We start from the raw sequence: 27,483 nt of genomic DNA, 5'->3' as shown, positions 1-27,483 counted from the left end.
GTCCCAGAATTTCTGCACTGAAATAAATCCTGACTTCTAGTATTACGTTGTGGAATCCGGAAGCTTATCGATTCTAGCAATACCGGACTATCAATTAAATCATTTAGAATTTTATATAGAAATACCAAGTCATTGAAAATTATACTGTCTGACAATTTGAGCATATTCATATAATTTACAGTGTGTTGTAGTTCAACATAATTGCTGGAATACCCATTTTAAAATTTATAAAACGTAAGAATTTGTTTTTAATAGGTGAAAGCCAAAATAGCTCATTTAAAAAAACACACACAAAAAGGAAGATAATATGTAATAAGTCAGTGAAAATTCTTCTGTAAAATATTAGTAAAAAATGTAACAGAAGCATAAAATAATATTGAAACTAGATCAAAACTACTTATAAGACAAATCATTAAAACTACATTACCCGCGCTACTATAATTTGTAGGATTCAACAAAGTGCAACAAATAACATCAAGTTTGCTGCGAAATGACGCAAATTTCACCAAAATTACTCGAATTTTACACAAAAAGCGCGAATTCCTCCAATAAATGAACACGAATGTGTCGGTTCCCTCGCAATAATTATTATTCATAATCTTCAAGAAGATAATGGATCTTTCTTTTTCTCCTTCTGGAGCAATTTCCTATCATGGATTAGCAATTTCCTATCATATGATCGCCCGAATGCACAACGTTTTACATGGCTGTTTAGTACCTATTTAATATTGTTTATCGTATGCCAACAAATAATATAAAATATAATATTTTACTCTAGCTGTATCTAAGCTATGATTGGATTTCTTGGAAAAATAATACGACGTGTTTGTTTACATTCATAAACTGTAATGAAACAATCATATTTAATAAAATTTCCAAGCGTATTGTGGCAGCTATTTCAAGTGTCTAACAAAACCTCTGTTGGTTTCATTGATTCCTGGTATTAATAAATATACATCTATTATATCCCACGCATTTTAAAAGATTTATGTAAATTTATATTGGTAGATGGCTATATACTTACCTAAATACGATTTCACTTCGCTTTATGAATGCATTACGAACATACGTTAAAAATGTATTGTAATTTTAAATGCTATGAATGCAATAACAATGTATTTGAAATTATGGGTACAAACAATACAACATAATTTATAATATAATTTACAGGTCCTGTTTACATATGTATTAGAATTGGAAAAGTTTGTTAGTGTGTTTTCTCCCTCCTTCAAAACCATCTCAAAGATGGTGTGGGCCATGAGGCAAATTATTTTCCTCGAGAAACATTGCCACGTTGTGTGTAGGTACCTATATAAATTCAGTTCATATCTGCCTTGAAGTAGGCACTGTTGTACCGAAACCGATTTGTATGTTTACAACATTTACAGTTACAATACAGTTACACTACAGTTACACTATAGTTACAATACAGTTACACTATAGTTACACTACAGTTACAGTACAGTCATACTACAGTCACACTACAGTTACACATGTTGCATTTGTTATAAACTATAGTAATGTACAGTTACAGTTTTGCATGTTTTTATAAACTATAGTAAAGTATACAATGCTATAACTCTTGCATGTTGTTATAAACTATTGTATTGTAATAGATATGATGGCAATATAAGCTGTAAATGAATATATTTTATAACGTTATTTTTATTGTACACACAATTACTGTTTTACATGTTATTATGTACTATAGTAATGTACAAAAGTTATAGTTTTTCACTTAAGAGAAAGCTACAAGCCAAAAATGTGCATATTCTTGGGATACCTTATATGGTAGGTAATAGGCATTAAAATCGCTTGACAAACGGAGTCCAGAAACGTTCGATTTAAAGCACAAAACTGGGTTTTCTTTATTCTGTAAATAATTTTATAAGATAGCAAAAAAGTTAATCAAGTGAAACTGTCACAGATAATCTTAGCTGTAATACTGTATTTAAAAAAAGTTGTTTCCTTTATGTATTCATACATTTCTATTTGAAAAATATTTTTTTAGTAGATTTCATTTATATTTTTTATTGAGTAATTTGTTTTATTTTATTTGTATTCTATCTAAGCAAAACGGTAGGAAAACCTTCACTAAAACATATTTTTTGGTTTTCATAATGTACACCAATTCGTTATAAAGATTAATCAAAATCGTGATTTGGCATTAAGCTTCGCCTTAATTGTACACTACAGAAATGTACACAAAGTTTCAGTTTGGCATCTTGTTATAAATTATAATAATTTTGCACAAAGTTTCAGATTTACATGTTGTCATAAACTATAGTAATTGTGCACAAAGTTTCAGATTTACATGTTGTCATAAACTATAGTAATTGTGAACAAAGTTTCAGATTTACATGTTGTCATAAACTATAGTAATTGTGCAAAAAGTTCAGATTTGTACGTTGTTATGAAGTTAGAGCTGGTTTTGTCTTTCGTGATTCGGTTTGGTATAGAGCGGGTACAATTGATGTCATTTAAAAAATATATTAAAATTTATTTAGTTTAAATAATATATTAGTTGGTATGTTGGTAATGCATTCATACAGCGACGATATAAGCTGTAAAAGAATATATTGTATAACGTTGTTGTTATTGCTTAATCTTTATTCAAATTTGCAGACTTGTGACACAACACAGCATTATCACAGCAGTGCCATGATGAGAATTTAATGTTTGACATTGACATTCAGCGCGAATGGTATACGAGTATATGCATTCAACAGTCTGCATGACGCACAGTGGACAGGTTACGAGTACCAGTGTTATTAATAACACTATTAATTCAAAAGTTAAACAGTGCTAAAGTGAAATTTAAAATGAGCGGGTTTAAGTGTTTCAGTGCTATCGTAATTCTCGTGGTTTTCCAGTTACGGATGTACGCGGCTAGCCCAACTTCCTTTTCCGCCGCTTTTGATAATGAAAAATCGTTCTTTACTTCAATCCAAGACGACTATACTGTTCCGGAAAGTGCTGATACAACGGAGATGTTCAACTCTGATAAAAATCGAAATGATTTTGAACCTAGTGAGAAGCAGAAACAAAGCGTGTTCATGAGAAACAAAATGCACGTAGTCAATTTTGAGTCTTTAAACGATAAGGACTTGGATAAAACTGATTATGAAGTTGTTAGCGAGCAAGAAGTCATTGAAAAAGAATGTGATATCAATATAGAAGATTATTTAAAGAATTCTGCAAGCACAGGAAAAGAATTAAATGATTTTTGTTTTCATAATATCAAAAGATTCTCTCCGAAAGATCTGTTAAAAAACAGCATTTATCACGAAGATCAGAGGAAGTGTAACACCTTTCTCTGCGCTTGGTACAGTGAGAGATGTGAACAAGTTATGCAAAAGGAGCACAAATTCGATCTGGTCGATGTGCGCATTAAAAAAACACAGGTTTCGGATCCCGTTATGGAGAAATGCAAATGCTTTTATAGAATATGGAGTCAGTGCGGCTGTGATGGCGTTTTGAAAAATGAGAAAAAAAACACGCTGTTTAAAGCGAGTCGCAAAGACCACAAAAACGTTATAAGAGACGAATTTGAAAATGTGAAAAACAGTGAAATAAAGACGGAAGAACACAGTATTGATGCAGTTGAAGCCAATGGAAATGTTGAAGACACTTTTCAAAAGGCTGAAGCAAAATTAAGATCTGTTGAAAATGTGGAAGAGTTTAAAAATCAATTGAAACCGTGGAGAGAGAAGAGTTCGAGTTTTAACAAAGATAAAGAGGTCAGGATGATAAAAAGAGATAATTTTGGTGTAATTAGCGCCGATATGAAGTCAGTTGATACCGACTACATGAACGACCAAGCTGCTTCTGGAGGCGAAAATCCAAATGAGCCCATAGCATCAATCAATACAAGGAGTGGGAAAGATTCTGACGACGACGAAGATTCAATAGTATTCGGTGAAGACGATGATACTCCGACTTGGAATAAACCCAAGTCTCCTCCAGCAGTTAAGACGGACCCATTCAACAGGGAGAGATATACTGTTGAGGAGAGGAACTGCTTCGTGGTCAGGGCCGTCTGGTTCAATGGGCAGTGCGTGGAGCTGAACTCGGTGACGTCTTGCAAGGAGGGGGAGTGGCTAGTGCTGGAAAGTCTGGGCGATGATGACGAGCTGCTGAAACCAGCCTGTAAACCGCAGCCATGTGATCAACCCGATGAGGTGAGTCACTCTTCTCTAAAATACTATTTTTATTTACGAAGTTCTTCTCGAAGTCCACTATCAATTCGGGCTTGCAATGGCAGGTAATGTGGAACCTTCGAAGCAGATGGCGCGGTTGTGGGTGGATATCACTTGCATCATATTACAGCTGTGTGATTCGGCTTAAAATATAATGTTTGAAGGATTTGAAGGCATTATAATGAAATATGGTTGAGAAATGTGGTGGTTCTGTTTTGCCATTATTATGACGATTTTATTGTAAACGTAAATATGTATAATTTTGAGTCACTAGTTAAAAATATTAGTTGTATGTACTAGACAATAATCTTAGTTATAAGTCACTAGCTATCAAACTTAGTTATAAGCCACTAGTAATAAGTTATAAGTCTAAGTGATAGGAAAAGTTTAAATGCATAAATTAAGTTGTTAAGCGCCCTTGAGGTGATTTTCTCACGAAAATGGCTATACAAATAATCCGATCATTATTATTATGATTATTAGGAACCTACTTTGTCAGCGATATATACCTATAAATAAATAAAAATCAACTTCTATATTCAACAATTTGTGCTGAATTGAAAAAATATCATTCGTTTATAAAGGTATAAACGAATGATATATTTAATACTAATAACTAATATATTGTTGAAATGAATGAATTCTGGGAATATTTATTTCTATGTTTTATGCGGATTTATCATTACTTTTAGTAGTATTAGTAACTACGTAATTTGTATAAAATTTATTGCCCTATTGGCTAATGTATTTCTCATGCACGAGGTTAAATTATGTTATTACTGCGATGCCATACGTAATAATGCAAAATCATGTGTTTTTGGTTTGAAAATTTGGTCGCCTAGAAATGTTTCAGATGCTTTAATTAAATACTGCGAGTAGAATACATCTTGGCCTTTGATATAATCGAGTATTTTTTAGATGAATCTTTTTATAAGCCCAGAAAAAAATAATGTATAAGGCCTATGAAAACTGCTTTAAAGTTCAAAATCTCCTACTTACGAACCCATTTTCGGTTATGATTTTATTGTATAATGTGGCAAATTAAGTTATTTATAAAATGATCTAAAAAATATTAAATATTTATGCCTGAACATCCACAAAATAAAATAAAAGGCACTTTTTGGCCATGTTTTTTTCTTGCATAAATCAAAACAGGCGGATGGTGTTAAGCGGGAATTTAAACCTTATCGCCATCTACGTAAGGGTTATTATTGATAGCGGTTCATTTAAAATATTACACGACGTAGTGCATCGCCTTAAAATTTTTTATTGTTTTTGTTTAATAGTGTTCATGAAATTGAATATGAAGATGGAATTCATTTATTGACAAATGATACAAATGGAGACTTCGTCAAGTTGGTTTGCTTCCCTTTTCCTGATGGACTGTTCTATGTTATTAATTAAAGTTATATTTTCGTCTGCTGCGGAATAGCAAGTTGAAGTCGCTCAGCAGTTGAGCAATCAATAACGGGGATTTCTCGGGTATGCTCGACGCTCACATTTTAATTATTTCTGATGAACTTATTACTAAAATGTCAAATGTTTCTAGAGGGATCCCCGCGGATGTAAGTTATTTATATTTAAGATTAATAAAAACAAAGCCTAACCATTAAAATATTTTACGTAAGACGGTTTAAATTTTTTATTAAACGTTTCTCAACTATATATAGAGATTTTATTTTTCTAGACGATGAATTAGTAACTTCCCGAGGGATCCCTCTAGGAAAATTTAAGATTTTAGTAATACGTTCATCAGAAATAATTAAAATAAACACAACGGAAATAAAGGTTTTCTAGGCCTGGTAAGACAAAATCGATCGTAGGTCGGTCTTCATCACTTTATTTTAGTGACTTGATAGGGCCAATTCAGCCGCAGGCCTGACCAATACACCCGTCGAATAATTTTGTGCGCGGCTGCTTCACTTACGTCGTTAAGGTTCTGGCTTTGTTTTAGGGTATTGTCTCTTAACGACAACATTATTATCAAATTTGTCAGTTAACCAAACTTCCACATTACGTCAATTTTATTGCTAATTCTAGAATTTTCAGTATGACAAACAGAACGTTTCACCGCATTTTTCACACAATTTCAATAGGTTATAATGTTTTTGTTTTGAATTATAATTATACATATATAATTTTCGTTGTGGTAAAAAAAATATACTATAATATTGGTACGTATTTCAAAAAACACGTCCGTTAGCTGAAAACCTAAAATAGAGTCACTATTATATATATAGAGTATCTATGTAAAGTTAGAAGTTTTATATGTAAACTTGCACAGAACCGTGAAAAATCAAGGGATATTATGTCTTCAGAAGGATACATCAGAAGGCGCGGGTTCAATTCCCGTCGGCGGCATTTATTTTTACTCGGGAGATATTTTCAATTTGTATTGATATTACAGGCGACTAATTATTGCTTATATTAATTTATTATCCCTGAAATTGGTTAATGATATATTCTATCCTTAATGTACTTATACTTAATCTATGCTATCTAGCATTAAAAAAATTAAAAGCTTTGGTTATTGCTATAATACTAAGAATGGGTTGTTTCGCAGAATTTAAACAATTCTTCAAAATTTCAACGTTAATTTTCGGGTTCGGTGAATGTCCTATTCAAGTTCTGTTATTATATCGTTATAGGCTAGTTGCTTGAAAGAACTGAAATAATAACAGAACTTGAAAAAATCTTTCACAAAACTTGAATTCATCAAACTTCGCAAATTCAAAACCTTTTCTGGAAAGAATTCACTTCAACAAATTAAATTTTAAACATTAACCTGTGTAAACAAATATTTTCTTTTTTTCGACTGGATATATTTACATGACATAAAATCTGTTGATGATGCAGTGGAATATGTTTACTCGGTATTGAGTAGTGTGCACCCATAAAAAAACCACGCAAAGTAAATGTCAACTATCCGGTGTGGTTTGACAAATGTATAATTGATAAAATTAAATTTTGGGCTTGTTGTGTCCATAAGACACAAAGAATGGCTTTATAAAGAAACAAAAAAAAAACCACTAGACATTAAATTAAATGTTCATTTTAGAGAATACAAAAATAAATTAACCACGCTCATAAAAAACACGAAAGAAAATTATTATAAAAATAAACTTGATGATTCTGAAAATGACAGTAAGAAAGTTTGGAATATAATCAATGAAATCATGGAAAATAAACAAAATACCAAAATTAATACTATTAAGAGTGTAATACAAAACAATAACATAATTAACTGTATTGAAGAACCTAAAAAAGGAGCAAACGCTTTTAACGAATTCTTTGCAAATATCGGAAAGAGTCTAGCAGAAAAAATTACCGTGAAAAAAATAAATAAGATGTATATTGAAAATATTCCAAATATAGAAACTAAACTTGAACTCTTCGAACCAACCAATCCGTCTGAAATTGTACAAATTATATCAAAAATGCGAGGTGGTTCTGCTCCGGGATTTGACGGTCTAGCTGTAAAAACACTAAAAATCATTAAAAATTATATTTCTACACCAATCTCTCATATTATAAACAATAGCTTTAAGACAGGAGTTTTCCCGAACACGTATAAGAAAACCATAATCTCTCCAATATTTAAGTCCGGTAGCCCGGAGGACATTTCTAATTATAGACCCATTTCACTCTTATCTAATATATCGAAAATTTTTGAAAAAATTGTTAAAAAAAGACTAACTGCATTCTTAAAAAAAAACTCGATTATAAATGAAAATCAATTCGGTTTCACAGAGGGAAAAAGTACCCAAGATGCCATTGCAAAAATTTCATCTAGTATTCAGAGTGCCCTGGACAAATCAAATAAATGTATAGGAATTTTTATTGACTTAAAGAAAGCATTTGACAGCATTTCCCATGAAAGACTTATATTAAAATTAAAAGAAAATGGCATTGACCACTTAGCTCTTAAATGGATAGAAAGCTACTTAACAGAGAGACCTCAAATTGTAAAATTAAACCAAACCTTTAGTACACCACTAACAAGTACATTTGGCATTCCTCAAGGCACGGTCCTCGGACCATTACTATTTCTAATGTATGTAAATGACATTTTCCAACAGAAAATTAAAGGTGAATTAATCTCTTATGCTGATGATACTGTTTTATTAATAAAAGGTCAAACATGGGAACTAGTTAACAAACTTGCAAATGAATGTATTAATATCTTAAAATCGTGGTTTGATAATAACCTACTCACACTTAATGCCAAAAAAACAACATATGTATTATTTTCACTACAAAAAATACCTAAACACAAAGTAAATATCATAATCCATGATGAAAATTGTGACAATGTCAACTGTAAACTACTTAATCCTATTTGTACTGTAATCAACTCTTCTTCTGAAATTAAATATCTTGGTGTGATCATCGATGAAAATTTGAAATGGAAAAGCCATATTACGGAGTTAGTAAAGAGAATAAGGAAATGTATATATATATTTGTTAGGTTAAGAAATATTTTAAATGTGAAAATACTAAAAAATGTATATTATGCTCTTGTCCACTACCTGCTTATTTACGGAATCATAGGTTGGGGAGGATCTTATAAAAACAACCTAAACTCAGTAAAAGTCTCGCAAAAAATTATTATAAAGGTAATACTTAAAAAAAACTCTACTTTCCCAACAAAATTGCTTTTTAAAATGTTTCCAGTACCAAATATTGATGATATATTTAAGCAAACTTCAATTATAAAAATGTGTAAAGAAAAAAATAACACAGAATATCAAGAATTTTACAAACTGATGAGAAATGGAAATCAATTTATTACGCCAATCTTTAAAACAACTCAAATGCAAAACCATTATATTTACCAAGCCATAAAAAAATACAATAATCTCCCTTCCGAATTGCGCTGTATTACGAACCAACAAGAACAAATCAATAAAATCAAACTTTTTTTCAAAAAAAACTTATATTAAAAAAATATATGGATATACTATATTTATATTTTACACATAACATTGAATCACTGAAGTAAGAATCGTGGCTCCCTTATCAGGCACAAGAGCTCCTCTTTTCTGATAAGGTATACATGAGCAATTAAGTACCTAAATATTATAATTTGCAAAAAAATGTATGTATTAATGTAACTATGATCTATATTAAAATAATAAAAAAAAAATAAAAAAAAATTCAAGGAATCTCTTCGCAGAAAATATAAAGCAACTAAAATCAATTTAGATTACTCATTATACTCTGCAAAAAGATCTGAACTAAAAAAAGACATGGTTTTAAAAAAGAAACTTTACTTGGCTAATGTTGAAAATGGGATTAAAAGCGATGTCAAAAACTTTTGGCAATAGATCAGGTCACAAAAATCAAGTGGGGGTACTTCTATGGAACCAATGGACGCGGATGAAATCATCCAGTGTCCCCAACTAGTGTCTCAGAAATTTGCGGACTACTTTAAATCGGTCTATAACCGAGTATGTCCCAACTTTGACGCGGAAAGTCTCCGGCGAGAGGTGGCAAAATTTATAGATTCAATCTCTCTTGAAAAATTTAGACCCGAGTAAGTAAAAATATGCATTTAAAACCAAAAACCCGACAAGGCTACGGGACCGGATGGAATTCCACCTCATGTAATTATCATGTTATGGGAATATTTATTCAAACCTTTATGCTACATAATCAACCTCAATATTGCTACTTCCACCTTTCCCCAATCTTGGAAACTCACCAAGGTGAGCCCAATATACAAGTCGGGTTGCAAAACTGAGGTACATAATTATAGACCGGTAGCGGTCTTATCATCTTTTCCAAAAAATTTTGAAACACTTATATGTGAAAAACTGACAAATAAAATAAAACCATTCTTAGGAGGAAATCAGCATGGTTTTCTGTCAAAAAAATCTACTGTTTCCAATCTCCTCGAACTTTCACATAAAGTAGCAAAAGGATTGGATGCACAATATCAAACTGACGTGATTTATTCTGACTTTGCAAAAGCATTCGACCGTCTGGATCACGACGTAATCTTACGAAAGATCCATAGAATAGGCTTTGACCAACCTCTAATTTCTTGCAACGTATTTAAAAAAACAACATAATGTATGCATAGGTGGCCGTGGGTCCAGGGAATTTCCGGCATTTTCAGGAATACCACAGGGGTCAAACTTGAGACCTCTGCTATTCTTGATATTAATAGATGACATTCAAGAATGCATCCAAAGTACCACTTGCTTGCTTTTTGCTGACGATCTTAAACTGCTCAGGATGATATGCGACATTCAAGATTGTTTTAAATTACAACTTGATTTAGACGCAATATCTTCATGGGCAGATGAGAATAAACATTCCTTTAATGTAAAAAGAATGTGTCACTATGACTTATACGCGTTCATCAGTAAAACCCATAAGGGACCTCGGGGTTACATTTGATCCCAAACTTACTTTTTCAGATCATATACTGGGATTGGTATCATCAGGTTATAAACTTCTTGGATTTGTGATAAGAATAAGCAAAGAATTCTCCAAGCCCGAAGCAATGACATCGATGTTCAACTGCCTGATACCATCTAAATTAGAATACGCTTCTGCTGTCTGGGCCCCATACCAGCAAAAATACATGGAATTATTAAAACAAATTAAAAAAATTCTAAGATATCTCTATATAAGAACGCATGGTGAATACCCACGATTTATGCATCATATAGATTTGCTCTCAGAAACGCACTTCAAAAGTCTCCAATCTAGGAGAAATGGGACCCTTCAAGTAACAGCTTTTAAAATCATGAACTATTACATTGACAGCCCATACCTCTTGGAATGCTATAAATTGTTTGTACCGAACAACTACCGTTATAGGGTCGACGCCACGACTTGCTCTGTATTTTACATGGAAGAACGGACGTTATGGCCCAGCATAGCATGACAAAAGGTATGGTGCTGCTAAATGATACATCTAGGTCTCTTAACATTTTCAACATTGGACTTAAAGATTTCAAAAGTCATTTTAGGCAAGAACTCTAAAATATTGGTAAATAATATTGTAAAATATTTAATTCAAAGCTTTGTATTATTTCATGTGTATTGTAATAGGATTGAATCAATCTGTAATGCACAAAAAAAAACTTTGAAATATGAAGAATTTTTCAAATTCTCTGAAAAAACCCGTCCTAATTCTCTAAAATTGTTCATCTTGAATTATGTTTTTTTTTTGTATGTTGAATAATATACTTTTTAAAAATTTAAAAAAGTACTTTATAAAATAAAATAACAATCTTTACGAATAAATTTATAGTTTTTTGTAGAAAAGAGTCGATACGCCTAGAATTCAATTTAAAATCAGAAATTTTCGGCTATATCCGGTAATACCCTCATAAGCATTATTTTCTATTTGTATAAACTCTTTCTCCTCCCATAAACACTTAATTATTATATATTATACTTATTTAAACCTTATGGAGTAGTAGAATACTTAGGAAAAAATTATTTACTTTGCATACTATTATAATTTGAAATCTATTACTTGTATTATTTTATAATAAGTAAATAAATATACATTGTATATATGTGCATATAACGGGACAAACACCACGGTTGTGCGTACAGTACCAACGATATAAAAAAAATAATCGCAGCACACTGTTCGGCCGATATAGCGATACTTGCCAACTAAATCCAACGTCACTCGTGTATCTTGATTCGTTTCACGATCAGCATTTGGAAGTTTTCCGGTATTAAGGCGATGCCATACGTATTAATGCAAAATCATGTGTTTTTGGTTTGAAAATTTGGTCGCCTAGAAATTTTTCAGATGCTTTAATTTAATACTGCGAGTAGAATACATCTTGGCCTTTGAAATAATCGAGTATTTTTTAGATAAGTCTTTTTATAAGCCCAGAAAAAAATAATGTAATGGCCCATGAAAACTGCTTTAAAGTTCAAAATCTCCTACTTACGAACCCATTTTCGGTTATGATTTTATTGTATAATGTGGCAAATTAAGTAATTTATAAAATGATCGAAAAAAAATGAAATATTTATGCCTGAACATCCACAAAATAAAATAAAAGGCACTTTTTGTCGTGTTTTGTTTTGCTCTTGCATAAATCAAAACAGGCGGATGGTGTTAAGCGCGAATTTAAACCTTATCACCATCTACGTAAGGGTTGTTATTGATAGCGGCTCAATTTAAAATATTACATGACGTAGTGCATCGCCTTAATTTGACTTCTGAGTGGGTAGTTGGTTTTTGATTTGATTTTATGGATTCTTTCGTAATTCTATAACTAGCTAGGGCTTATGACAATACTCTTTAATGAGTCTAACTATAAGACAAGGTTTTATGCATAGCATAAAGGATAACAAATAATTATACGCAATAATTAGTCGCCTGAAACATCAATGCAAATTGAAAATATCTCCCGGGAGAAGTCAAAAATACTCGTATTTCCTCAACAAATGAAGATATAATATGTCTCAACGCCATCTAGTGAGAAATTTAGCACTAACAAAGCCTTTCTTACAAAAATAAAGTTGGTTGTTTACAGGAGGAAAAAATAAAATAAGCATTAAGGTTAAACGCAACGCTCGTTGTATTCTACGTGTTCACAGATGGCGTTAATTAATTAGTTTTGTTTAAATACGCTTTTGCAAGGTATTGCTTTACAATATTAAGACAAATTATTTGTTTGCGCCCTCATATACGCAATATGAATATGAATAAATAGTTTTGTCGATATAAAAACTCAATTCTATCGAGAAAGGCATACAAATACAATATTGGATTGAATCATCGGTAAAATATTGTATTTGTGTGCCTTTCTCGAAAGAATTAAGTCTTTAAACGAACAAAACTATTGATTCATATTCATATTGCGTATATACGGGCGCAAACAAATGATTTAGTACACATTGAATTGTTTGGTGGGTTGGAAATAAGTCGACATAGCTCAGTGGTTTCAGAGCACCTGACCGGACATCAGAAGGCACGGGTTCAATTCCCGTTGGCGGAATTTATTTTTACTCGGGAGATATTTTCAATTTGTATTGATATTTCAGGCGACTAATTATTGCTTATAATTGTTTGTAAATATTTCATTTTTTCATTTTTGGGCTGCGTCCTTTTCGCTTTGGTGGTCCTGCTGCATCTACATTTCTGTATTTACTTGCATATCCTGCTGGGAGAAAACAGTTTTTGACATGTTACATTTTTTTATGAAAACGTATCTAATTTCTCAAAAGGATACATAATTCTTCCTCTTCTTCGCTGTCGCTGTCATAATTCTCATGGAAATCCGAATCGCAGACCCACCTTGACCTTGATACAAAATGCGATGGCCTATCCAGGCCATGTTAAGTTTTGCCTTATTTTTTTTCTACCAACAAAACGCAAACATATCGGCAATAGCACCATTCGACGCAGCTCGCCGAGTAGGATAGTATTATTGATATCGCTTGCCGAAAAAATCACTTTGAATAGCAAAATGGCCTGGCCAGGCCACATTGCCCATCAGAGGGTTAGTAATTATTACGTCACATTTCTATTATATTATTATAACTTAATTCTATACCGACCTTAATACAAATTTAATGGCGCTAGGTAATCCAGAATTCGAACACGATATATGATTTCTCTATTAATATAATATAATCTATAACGCGCGCCCAACATATGTAAACGGATAAAATTTGTCGCATGGGAACGGGTCGCTTCTACGACCCGTTCTCGAGCTCAGCAGCTCGGCTGTGGATCGTTTTGCAGGCCTCTGTGTTTCCTCCCTCCTCCAACATGGGTCTCTTCGACACCCTTGTTCAATCCCTCTTCTCCTCAAAAAACCCTCCACACAGCATCCCTATAGTTGACATGTGCCCTAAGTTAAATTATTTTCCTCAGGGATCCCTGTGTGGAGTTAATGTAAAAAAAATTATCTTAGGTACTTACTAAAAAAAAACTTGACAAAATTTACAAATCAAACAAATAACTATGAACAATGTGACCATAGAACGGAGTAACCCAGTAAGGTCACATTATTTTCAACGGTTACATTTTAAAATTATAAAAATAAAAAAATTTAAATCAATAAAAATCAAACAAACGTTGCGCCTGAATGTGTAATATGTACTTGTAGAGTAGCAAAATTGTTCAGCAAATTGCCTGCCAATAGGCGTCAGTTCGTAGGATGTCTGAAACGCTCGAATAAGCCGTCGGCGCTGGTGTGGTCGGAGGTAATTTAATATTAATATTAATTTAAGTTTAATTTTATTAGTTTTCTACAAAAGTTTTTCAATAAGTAGCAGTACCCCGCCACGCATTGCTGTTGCTCAGTCTGTCTGTACAGACAGAGAAATAATAGCGCGTGTTGCTTTTATGTCCAACAGTTGGAGCTGTTTTTCAAGAAAAAATTGTTTTTACCTGTCACAAGTGACATCTGTATAATATAGGTATGTAAAAACACACACGTTTTCGAACGCAACGTTGTGTCAAAATTTCAAAGCAATCTGTGAATAACTTTCGGAGATTTAATATTTTGAACAAACGAACATTTACATTTTTATTTATGTAGGTAGAAGATAGACTGATAGAATAGATAGAATTAAAATGCCAAAATGTTGTATTTATTTATGTATCAATGGGAGGGACAGAGTCCGACTGTGTGATCATTTGATTGTCTCGGACTGTGGGATGAATTTTAACAGAATCGATCCCTTGTTAGACGACGTTTCAAAACGATTGTCTCGGACTGTGTGATGATTTTTAACAGAATCGATTCCTTGTTCGACGACGTTTCAAAAGGATTGTCTCGGACTGTGTGATGTTTAAGCAGAATCGATTCCTTGTTCAACGACGTTTCAAAGCGATTGTCTAGGACTGCGTGATGATTTTAAGCAGAATCGATTCCTTGTTCAACGACGTTTCAAAGCGATTGTCTCGGACTGCGTGATGATTTTAAATAGAATCAATTCCTTGTTCGACGACGTTTCAAAATGATTGTCTCGGACTGTGTGATGATTTTAAACAGAATCGATTCCTTGTTCAACAACGTTGCATAACAATTGTCTCGGACTGTGTGATGATTTTCGGCAAATCGATTTGTCCATGACAATGAATCGAAATATTTCGATGTTCAAAACGATCGAGTAAATAAATCATCGATGATTCATCGATTGTGCCCATCGCTAGTAAGTCATATTTTTCTGACTCAATGTTACTGTTTTCAAATAGACATATTATGCTAATTATATTTACTAAAATATCGATTCCGGTACATAGTGCATAGAACACACAAAAGTAGAGGGACTTGTCTATTGGAGTAATAAAACCACATACAGCTGTTGCACGTTATTGAACTGTAAAAACATGTACATATTTGAATTTGGACATAGTTTTCTTGATTGAATGAATGCAATGGAATCTTCGAAGTTGAAATTACCCCACTTCACGCTATCCGATTGAGCTGAAACTCAGCAGATAGACTCGTTGACAATAACAATAAATTCTATCAACTTTTGGTGGCATTCACGCACACACACGCGCGCACACACGCGTTACTCTGAAATATATTTTTTTTAAATTCAATAAAAGTTTCCATCAATTAAATACGAAATAAATCCCGGTATCATCCAATCAGGAATTAGCTTAAATTATAGCGCGGTTCACTTATTTTAGTCACTCCCTGGGGAAAAAGATCGAATCCTCAGTCAAACCAAAAATATATATGTTTTAAATGCATATTAATAAAAAAAGATTGCGGGTCACTCGAAAAGGTTCGTTGGTCGCCGGTTGTGCATCACTCGCCTTACCCAACAACAGATGCTATTACTATAGTGATTATTGCTAACTTAAACCGTTCGTGTTTCTCCGTTCCAGCTGTACTGGCCATCGCTGAAGCAATGCATCAAGTCCTCAGAAGCCATCAAGAAGTGCACGGGGAAGGACCAGTTGGTGAAGGCGGATGCATTCGGAGATGGTTTCTGCACCTGTGATGATGAATCCGGCGCCTTCGAGGTAACTGACTTTGATCCATTTTCAACTTTGAAACTATATAACTTACTATTTTCATATTTCTAATTATTTATTTATTGTTTTAAACATTTACAGAGTGTTAACAATTATTACATTTATATTATTTGCGTGGGAATGTGCACAGATATTAACACCCCAATTAAAAATGTTCACAGCATGCGTAAACAAGGTTTAGTTGATATTAGGCGGAGATGCTAGTAGTGAAAGAAAAAAGAACATAAATAATAATAATGAAAGAAATTAAAAAAAAAATATATTTTACTTATATCATTGATGTCACTATTCTAAATTCCTGTAATATTCAAAAATCTGTTAATGAAAAAAATAAGAAAATACACAGATTTAGGAAATGAAATAAAAATAATTTGGCATTCTCAGACTATAAAAATATTACCATTCGTTATTTCGGCTACTGGCATTATACCTAGCTCTCTCATTAAAAACTTAGGCGTATTAGATCTATCAAAAAATTTATATATAAAGATGCAAAAGTCGGTCATTTTGAATACATATGGGAATTGGTAGTGAGACAATGAAATATGATGTTGTTGTCACAGTGTTTATTGAGAGTCAGGATAATACATTAGTTGAGTTGCGCAGTTGGGAGATGGCTCTGGGTCGAGGATAATGATGACACCAGGCGTAGTCGGCGATGACTGCGGTAGAATGGTTGAGATGCGGGTCAGTGGGTCGACACCGCATTGATGGAGATTGGACTCGTAGACTTGTTCAGCACTGATGAAGGCGAGGAGTCTTCTGGGTACTTCAGTAGCCGCAGGTGCGATGGACCTGGTCGGCAGATGAGCGGGAGTTACAGGCTAGCAATAATGGTCGCGGAGCCGAGGCGCAGACGACGATGAGCTGGTCGCCGGTTCTAGGCGCGTGAGGTTAGCGCTGGCCAGGAATGATAGCCTGGGCCTGGGCGTTGAGGTGAAGAAGGATCGAAGCGTGATGCCGGGGGAACCTGGGATTCCTCCATTACGCCGAGTCGGAGATCTCGAGTAGGATGATGTCGCGTCAAACTTGTTGACTGGAGTGATGTGGAATGATTACTGACGTACTTAGGTCCTCCACCGCTTATATAGCTGCTGATTCCTTTGTTCTCGTCTGCCACGGGTTGGAGTAGCGTCTGGACGTCGAACCCGCAGGACCGCTGACTCGGTTTATTGTATGAGCGTTTGCATCACCCTGTATGCAAATCAGCAGTTTACGTATTGTGGTACCGATATTTTTATTCAATGTTTCGTAAGACTGATTGCTGTCTCAGCTGTTTGAATCGTGCAGTCTGGTTATGAATTGATGACCCTAGGAGCGGTGACATAACCGCTACATACATGTAGGACAACAAAAGATTTTTTAAATATTTATGTTGAGGGATCAGTAGGATTGATAGGCCCTGTTAGAAGTTCTACCGAGCCGAACCCTCTGATATGAAAATATCTGGAGTCGGTGAATTTTTTTCCCATTTGATCTCTGGTGAATTGATGTGTTGTTCTTGTATTGTTTTGTATTTATTTTGCTTATATAATGCACTTACATAGTGTTGATTGACTAGATGATCATTTGTGGAAAAGTGAGTGGAAGGGTTTAGTTTTTCCTATGGGGAAGATTTAACCCGGACAATAAAATCGGAAGTAAAAAAAATATGAAATATAAAATATAGTAAATGTACAGAAAAAGGATATGGAAAAAAACTAAGGAAAATAATAAAGAAATTATATCTTTTCTCTAACTTAACTCTTTTCCATAACATATCATGGTAGAAGATTGTTAATTTGTTTTTTAAAATATGAGAGACTGTTTGCGAATATATCTATAAGGTCGCATTCAACTGTATTGTACAGACGACACATTCGAGACAATGGATTGAAATATGCAATATTGTTATTAAATATATCAATATGGAATATATTTTGGCTCCTTAAATTATGTCTATTAGGAACATTAATATGAATATTGCTCAGACAATTAGTTGTAAGAAGTTTATCATGAATAATTTTATATAAACATATTAAGTCCGCAAATTGTCTTCTTTTTTCCAATGTTGTAAATTTGAAGTTTAGTAGTCGTTCTTCATAAGATTTGATTGAGGCATTTAATCCAAGTTTAAATGATAACAGTCTTAGGAATTTTTTTTGCACAGATTCAATAGTTTAAGAATATTTTATATAATTAGGTGGGTAGCTTTAATATTAAATCATTCTGTCAGCTCTCTGTGGTAACCGGTAACGGTATTTCGTGTTCAAAGCAGTGTGCCCATTTTTCCACCAATCAAATTTTATCAGCCGCCAAGATTTATTTATATGTGTTGCAATCTCTGAATCGGCCCATTTCAAATCTGAAATGGGCCGAGAATCGGCGGATACCGGGAACTTGTTAACAAATTATTATAAGCAATAATTAGTCTCCTGAAATATCCATACATACAAATATCCATGCTCATTATATTTTTCCACCTGTAAACAACCAACTTTATTTTTGTAGGAAAGGCTTTGTTAGTGCTAAATTTCTCACTAGATGGCGTCGAGACATATTATATCTACATTTGTTGGTGAAATATTTTGACTTGTAAAATATTATTATTTTTTTAACGATAAACTAATATTTTTAAGACAAGGTTAAATCAATCAAGGTTAAATAAAGGTCAATATTTCAATATAAGCAGTAATTGTTTATTGAAGTACTGGTACATATTGCATTATTTGGCGTGTTGGAAATAAGCCGACGTGGCTTAGTGGTCCAGAGCGTCTGACCCGACATCAGAAGGTGCGGGTTCAATTCCCGTCGGCGGGATTTATTTTTACTCGGGAGATATTTTCAATTTATATGGATATTTCAGGCGACTCATTATTGCTTATAATAATTTATTATCCTCTGTGATACAAAACCTTGTCTTATAAACATTAGTTAAACATTAAAAAAAATAATGGTAACATGTTAAATGTCAAAAATGGTTAGTGGTGCCATATTCGGGGATGCTGTGAGGAGGGTATTTTTGAGGAGAGGAAGGAGTGAATACGGGCCTTGAAGAGATCGATGTTGTAGGAGGAACGAAACACAGAGGCTTGCAAATCGTTCCATAGCTATTGAACTCCAGAACGAGTCGTAGAAACGACACGTCCTCATGTGTCAGATGTCAACAGCGTAGAAATATTATTTGGCGTGTTTTCTGACTATGCACCGGTGCCGAAGGGATCAATGATGCTAGTTCTTCGCAGCATCTTCCATCGAAATACCGGTAGAACAAGGACAGCATTCCCACCTGTGTTCTAAAGATTGAAATCCATTTAAGATAAAATGTGATGGTGACTTCAGAACCTTAAAATAGTGATAATTTATTTGTCTTTTGCGCACCATTGGAAAAAATAGCTCGTCTTTAAGAATACGGGATGCAATTTTTTAGAAAAAAATGTGAATCTTCCTTTCGTGTTATCCCGTTTCCTTCAACCAATGACTGTTCATGGTAAATTCAAATCTTTATCGGTTTAATGAATACTTATATTATTGTTACAGAATAGCGACAACTGCTACAGATACTATCAGCAAGGATCCTGCAAGATCAACGAAGTCGTCACATACGACACGAAGACCGGTTTCGCCGTTTGCTCCCCCGACCTCTGCACAAAACTCAACAACCCAACTGCTGCCGTTGCTCGTGGAAAACGCTCACACCCAGGAGAGGCGAAACACCACATTGCAAAGTACGGTGAAACCAACCCCGAAAAGATGACAAGTCAATTGAAAGTGTTCAAAAGAGAAGTAGTCGGAAATTTGGACAATCATGGAAAGATGCTTTCAGATATGTTTGACATTGATGACAAGATGGAAAAATACAAGTTTGATGAAGCCATTCTTGATGATGCCAACCAAATCTTGACAAGAAGAAGGAGGCAGTCTTCCAGCAGGAGAAAGGCGAACAAAAGACCAACAACGACAGTTGCCACAACTAAAAAACCACCAGTAGTCAAAAAGTACTATGCTCCAATGAACGGAACTGGAGATTGCTTCAGACTTGGATCAGCAGAACCTTGCGAAAGCGTAGACAATGATGTCTTCTTCAAACTGGACGTGAATCTCCACTTCCCACGCTGCTCCAAGAGTTCTCTGCAGCTGTATTTGATCGGTGGCGTTGACGGCTGTAAAGTTGATGAAAACAACAATTGCAGAGAGGAAGTTAAATTGGCTCAATCTAGTGAGGCAGAATATCTTCTGAGTCTTAGAAAACAGGCTAGAAAGAAAAGGTCTCCGAATTAAGGGTCCTACTGTTGAGAGCCCTTTTGTAACATCTCTTACTCTCCCTTATATACTATATATAATCTTTTGTAACATCTCTTACTCTCCCTTATGTACTATATATAATTTGCTGAGAATGACTGAGAGGTTACAAGAAACTATCAGTTTTTTGAACTTTCTCTTTCTGTTACTCATAGAACTTGCTGAGATTGGTTTAAACAGAGCTATCAGCTCTTATGACGTAGCCTTTCTTTTTGATTCTCAGAGATTGGTAGAATGGTAACAAAAGAGCTTTCATCTCTTTTGTACCCTCTCTTTCTGTTACTCACAGACTGCGCGAAGATTTATGAATAGTGCTATTTGCTCTTTTCTACACACTCTTTCTGTTACTAAACAACCTGTTGCGATTGGTGGAGAAGTTACATCATACTAGCTATCATCTTTTTGTACTCTCTCTTTCTGTTATTCATGGTACTTGCTGAGATTGGTGGAGAGTTACAACAGAGCTATCAGCTCTTTTGTAGTCATTTTTCTGTTACTTACTGGAGAAACTGCTGAGAATGGTGGAGAGGATGCAACGGAGCTATTAGCTCTTTTGTACCCTCTCTTTCCGTTCCTACAGAAACTGCTGATATTGGTGGAGAGGTTACAACAGAGCTATCAGCTCTTTTGTACCCTCTTCTGTTACTTACAGAATCTGTTGAGATTGGGGTATGGAGGTTACAATGGAGCTCATCGATAAGCTTTTAGAAATATTTATGTAAGTTATTTGACGAATGCGTCAGGTTAGGTTAGTGCAATGATTTTGCTTGTTCTTTTTTTGAAGGATGATTAATTAATTTAAGTCTTTGAATTTATATAATTTCAAATGTAATATCAAATATAAAATATATATTTTGAATGTAACCAAACTTAACTTATCCTGAGGAAGGTAGAATGTTGAATTACGATTATTGAAGAATAATCAATTAACCAGTGAAATATCAGTAACAAAATAGACGCCTCAAGACATGCCGCACAATGCACGTGGTTCGCTATGAACTTTCAATAATTGTAACAATAATAGGGTATTTGCCTTCCCTCAATGTTGATATATTTATTCTTGCTAGTTGGGAGCGGTTCACGTTGCTTTGTGCTGCCCGTCTGGAGGAAGTTAAATACTGTCAACAAATGCAATCGCAATGATAAGTAAGAAAATCTGAAGACGAGACAATACCTTAAAATAAAGCCAGAATCTTAACGATTTAAGTGAAGCAGCCGTGCACAAAAATATCGAACGCGCAGACCTTGTGTATTGGACATACCTGCGGTTGAATTTGCTTTATCAGATCTCTATAATTAAGTGGTAATCTTAACGACATAAGTGATGAGGTCATGAAAAAAACAATATTCGACGCGCGGCCCGGCGTAATGGATGGACCTACGGTCAACTTTTCCCTAGCAGGCCTAGAAAATCAATATTTCCGTGAGGTATATTTTAATTATTTCTGATGAACGTATTACTAAAATCACAAATGTTTCTAGAGGGATCCCTCGGAAAGTTACTAATTCTTCGACTAGAATAATAAAATCAGGTGTTTATCGCTAATTTTATAAAATTTTCAAACCGTTTTACATAAAATATTTTCATAGTAAGGTCCTGTTTTTATTAATCTAAAATATAAAAAACTTATATCCTTAGTGATCCCTCTAAAAACATTTCAGACTTTAGTAATACGTTCATCAGAAATAATTAAAATGTGAGCGTCGAGCAAACCTTATGTTAGAGACTTATGTCGTATTAACAGATAAAAGACGTTCATTCGCTATCCAGGCAAAGTATGGTAAAGCAACTTCACAAACTGTGCGAGGAGAGGCTGGGAGCGTAATAGACGGAGGCTGCTGAAGTAGCACAGGCGCCTTGAACTTATTAAAGCGATGAGTCCCGCCGAACAGAAGAAGAGGAAGAAGTTGAAGATAATGATAATGATAAATCTTAACCTAACCTAACCTACACTTAGAGAGCCTATACAGGGATTGAATAATTAAGTCTTTTCTTAAGAATTAAAGATAATGTTGGTAGATTTCGGTCGAAGTATGATACAGTGAAAAATGACAAAACTTGATATGGTCGAATTATCTCAGTAGTCAGAGCACTTCTCCAGCAAGGAAGAGGTCCTGGGTTCAACTCCTAGATGCGACTGAATCATTTTCTGTCTTTTCTGATTCACATCTTTCGTTTCAGATCGTTAATATTGTCTTCAATGATTAAATATTACAATTTGAGGTTACACTTATTCAGTTATTCCACTTTAAAAAATAAAAATAAAAATAATTTGGTCATTAAGCAAAACCAACAAAGATGAACACTGTTAGGTAAGGTTAGGTGAAGTTAGCATGATTTTTTTCGATTGTTTTTGGTCCTTGTATAACAGCGAATACCCTATTATAAAAATACCTCCAACTTCTGACATATCACATACATTCTGATGGCAATATGCTACACTAGCGCTCCCTAGCTGCGTGAGTTATGTGCCTTGCTTTTCTTTCATTAATTTGGATTTTATGTGAAACATATTCTTCATTTTACGCTAGTAAATTATAGACATCGAAATATAAAAAAAATTAGTTACGTGCGTACTATATTACTGCTTTATTGCCCATACAAGCGGTTATTATTTCTCTCTTTGGTTGTATAGAAAGGTAATAAAATACTTATATAATTGAGAGAAATCTTCTTTGATTTCTTATTTATAAAATTCATTATTTTTTATGTAATCAAGAATATTTTATTTACTAGGATTTAACGAACTCATATTATATTTCACCAACAATGTTTTTGTTGTTTGTAATTATTAGATTGATTCGTAAACTGCACACATAGAACCTACTTGTGGGACATTTTTGAAGTGAAACTTCTTTAGGCGCGTAATGAATTTTCTGGGACGGAGTAAAACCGAGTCAGGATCGACACGAAAATGCGGGTACCCCCACCACCGCTCACCGTTCACTGTCCCTCTCTCACCATATGCGCTTGTTGAGGTGGGGGAGCCGCTCACGAACGTTCTCTCCCGACACGGGACAACAATCGATGCAGTTTTTGCACGATTCATTAAGGATTTAAGTGCTCATGTATATATCTCGCACTTTAGTTACCATAACCCAATTATCACGACATTAGGAAATGATATTCATGAAATTGACAATGAAAATGGCACATGATTGGTAAATTGTCATTGTAATTTCTTTGTAATTTTTAATTGTAATATTGTTATTTATGTAATATTGTATACTTGTGAATAAATTGAAAATTTTTGGAACTATACATTAATCGAACGTCATTCATCTATAAGAAAATATTAGAAAAAGCAAATCCATGCTTCGTCGTTGAATTATTTAACCTCTAATTTTCAAACTAACCTAAGAGAGAAAATAGAGATGATGAAATGAAAATAGAGAGAGAGGAATACTAGAAGTTTCACTTCTGTCTTGCGTAGGCTTGACACACCCACTTTTTTTATATTGGTTTTTATCAATATTGAACAAAATACAAATTAGAAAGCGCAAAACACTACCATCAAGATCTTAATAAATTCAATTTACAGCCATTAAAAGGAAAATACACTAGCTTCCACTAGTGGCAAGAGTTGTTGATACTGCCAATATTTTACTAGAGTTGGATGTATTTTTAATATTATTTGATATTTGATAACGGTAATGTATAATAAAAATCTTATATTTTATGCCTGCAGAGGTTTTAATTAATAAATGTAATGATCGCATAATCCATAAACGCAAAAACGAACATTTACTTCAATATTACCTAATATAAGGATTAGAAACACAAAATGATATTATTATTGGTTTTCATGATAATTCAACACAATGTCGATTCAATACACCTTTAAAAAGTGATAAAGTCATTAAAAGTGATGAAACAAGACTAAGCTGTCAACCTTGCCAAACCTAACCTAACTTTTGTAACCTAGTTGTTATTTCATCCCTTTTCATGACTTTATATAACTTTTTAAGGTGTTTTGAATTGTCATTTTGATGAGTAACACGGTGACCTTTACTATTGACATATATAATATATATATATTCCATAGATATGGTATTGATTAATTAAAAATTAAATAGTTATTTACTACAGAAATGCAATAATTTATTGTATTTAGATAAAAATTTTCCTATAGTGCACTATTCTAATAATAATTTATTGTCTTTTAAATCGAATGAAGTCGTAAGTAATAATTAATTACGCTCAAGTGAAAATAAAATAATTTTATTCTTTATTACTTTTGTATTTTGTATACCTATAATAAGCCTGCAGGGCTCCTGAAAACCGAATTATATATTTTGAAATAAATTATTTAATTCAATAAAAAAAAATTTAAAAACTTTTTTGTGTTTTAATCATGTAGACCCCAAATTAATAATACAGAATTAACTACAACAAAAAATAAAACGTAATAGTTAACTATTATTATTGAGGTGGTTGATAGTGTAACTTGGACGCCCGGCTAGCAGACTAGGATCCAGATGCGACAAAGTTTAGTAAGCCTTATAAAAGTTGGTCTGTTGGAGGGTTCCGTGCAGTCATGGAATTTACGTCATAATATACATGAACGGGAATGGTTTCTTACGATAGGGGTCGATTAGTAGATGAGAAAAAACAGGTTTGCCAACTGGCAGCCTGAAGCCTTCGCAGGTGGCCGGATTTAAAGTTAAAGATTTAAAAAATAGTAAATTTTACGTCATCGAGTACACGAATGAAAACATCGAATCATTATAGTCTTGATCAGGGGTTCCCAACCCTTGATCTACTCTCTATCTATTCACTTCTTGGTGGCTTCTGAGAACTTGATGCACCGCTTCAGCGATGGCCAGTACATCTGGAACGGAGAAACGTAAACGGGTTGAGTTAGCGATAATCACTATAGTAATAACATCTATGAAATTGGAATAAGCTTGTTGGGTGGAGATGACTGGAGTAAGGTTTATGCATAAATAAACCATTCACTAGATCGACATCTTCAGGCTTTTTCTATGAAACAAATTGCTCCTAAAAAACCATAGATATGCCAATATATAGACAATTAAATTCTCACTCGGAGCCTACTTATTATACTATAGACCAGGGGTTCCCAACCCCGTGCCATGGTGCCCGCGAAACGTTTCATATGTGCCCGCCACTATTTGACATTGAAATAATTTTTTCATAAACATTAATTAAAAATGTGAATTATTTTTATTTATTTGTTAGAGTTTTTAATTTTTTTGAGTGTCTAGGTTTATTAAATACGTTCGTATGTTTGCGATATTGTGTGTATGAGTGGTTCCTTTGCTGGCAGTACTTGTCGCAACCTGTCTAGCGGTGAGCCACACTGCACTCTTCACGCTAGCCTGGAACGGAGAGTTCTATTTGCACATGACAAACAAATAAAGAAGTTTCAAGGCTATTTCTTTTAATTCTGGGTATTTCATTAATTAATCTTGAAAAAATACAGTCAAAACTATGAAAATATTTTTTCAATTTCAATGTATGAACGCATATAAAAAAAGACTTAAAAAATACAATAATATGGCTAAGATTATCCGTGACCAAAGATATTAGAATACGTGTTTCTAATGCCTTTGTCTGTGACAGTTCCACTTGATTAAATTTCTTCTGTCTTTAAAAAATATTCAGAAAATAAATAAAAACCACCTTTTCGCTTGAAATCGAGCTTTCTAGAGCCTGTTTGCCAAGCGATTTTAACGCCTATTACCCATTTTCGTGGCGATATAAGGCACATTAAGAATATGGACACTTTTATCTTGTGGTTCATTTTAATTTAAAGAATTTGAAAGAATTTGAAAACGAATTTGAAAACGGATTTTAAAGAATTTGAAAACGGATATTATTTCTTTTAAATAGGTAAGTTGAACAATGTCTCATCTCAATTTTCTTGTTGATATTTTTAGACGTGATAATACAATACAAAATGATTTTGCAAAATTACACCACGTAAGTTATAGTTAAAAAATGTCTAGTTTACAGATCTGTCGTGATTCAAGATTTTCACGATATTTATAAATAAATAATATTTGTCTTAACTCAAACACTGACATTTTTTCAGATTCACTGCCCAAATTCAAACGTGGCATCAAGTCAATAATTTAAACTGTTCAATGCGCATACATACAGGCAAACAGACACACACACACAAACACTCACACATACATAACAAACACACCTATATTCTACACACGTCGCCTGGTAATTAAGGAATAAACATACCACTTAGCAGACATTACAAGGAAACATTTCGTGAAGCTACCCAACATGAAGTAGCTTATTCCTGTATATTGTTTCACCTCTGTAAATCATGTACTGTTTGTTTCTATAATATTAAATAAATAATATTATACAAAGAGTATTAGACTATTTTTAGTGATCAAATCTGAATAACCTGGTATCATCCCACTCCCCTTCCAACTCCCTTCAGACTTACAATGTACCATAATTGGGTAAGCTATGGTACTTCTTATCATGATAAGTTGGATCTCTTGTGCGATATTACAAAGCATTCATGTTTCTTCTTTTAAGGAAAAAAGTTTTAAAAAAATCGATTATAAATTTATTGCGTGAAAAAAAATGTCAGAAAGTAAACTCTTTTTTGAAAGATTTATGGCGGGTTGTTTTACAGAATTTGAACAATTCATCAAATTTCAAAGTTGATTTTCAAGTTCCTGTGAAGGTTCTATTCAAGTTCTGTTATTATTTCAGTTTTGTGAAACAACTGGCCAATAAAGATATAATAACAGAACCTTCACAGAACTTGAAATCCAGTCGATATTCTCCGCATTTCCATAATAATTATGAAATTAATTGAATGTCGTAGAAAAGACCATTTTACAAATCAATGTCGAGATAAACGTTGTGAACAACAGTGCGGATGATTTATCAAAATACTGTTAAAAATATGACTGCGTGCCCTTCTTCTAATATCTTTGGCATGCCCATTTGATAATAAAAATATTAGTCATTCAGAATATATCTGAACACGTGTTTACTAAGGTGGCCTTGTCCTA

The 27,483-nt window shown here is 33.6% G+C and overlaps 1 protein-coding gene and 1 non-coding gene across 2 annotated transcripts in view; both read left to right on the top strand.

Annotated features, from left to right (window-relative positions):
- LOC149410768 (uncharacterized) overlaps positions 1-23,306 on the top strand; it is a 37,354-nt gene extending 14,048 nt beyond the window's left edge. Inside the window, exons 2-4 of the mRNA XM_089647880.1 lie at positions 2,626-4,181; positions 16,039-16,176; positions 19,708-23,306. Of these exons, the coding sequence (XP_089504006.1) occupies positions 2,823-4,181; positions 16,039-16,176; positions 19,708-20,448 (2,238 nt within the window). The 5' untranslated portion in view covers positions 2,626-2,822 and the 3' untranslated portion in view covers positions 20,449-23,306. The remainder of the gene's footprint in view (positions 1-2,625; positions 4,182-16,038; positions 16,177-19,707) is intronic.
- On the top strand, positions 18,915-18,987 carry TRNAS-CGA (transfer RNA serine (anticodon CGA)). Its single transcript has one exon. It is a non-coding gene; the product is annotated as a tRNA-Ser (tRNA).
- Positions 23,307-27,483: the final 4,177 nt, after the last annotated feature.

The sequence above is a fragment of the Hesperophylax consimilis genome, chromosome 27, assembly GCF_061612785.1.
Source record: "Hesperophylax consimilis isolate HC1 chromosome 27, BYU_Hcon_1.0, whole genome shotgun sequence".
NCBI classification, from domain to species: domain Eukaryota; kingdom Metazoa; phylum Arthropoda; class Insecta; order Trichoptera; family Limnephilidae; genus Hesperophylax; species Hesperophylax consimilis.
Note: the sequence above shows the minus strand (reverse complement) of the source record. Positions and strands in the feature narration are given on the sequence as shown.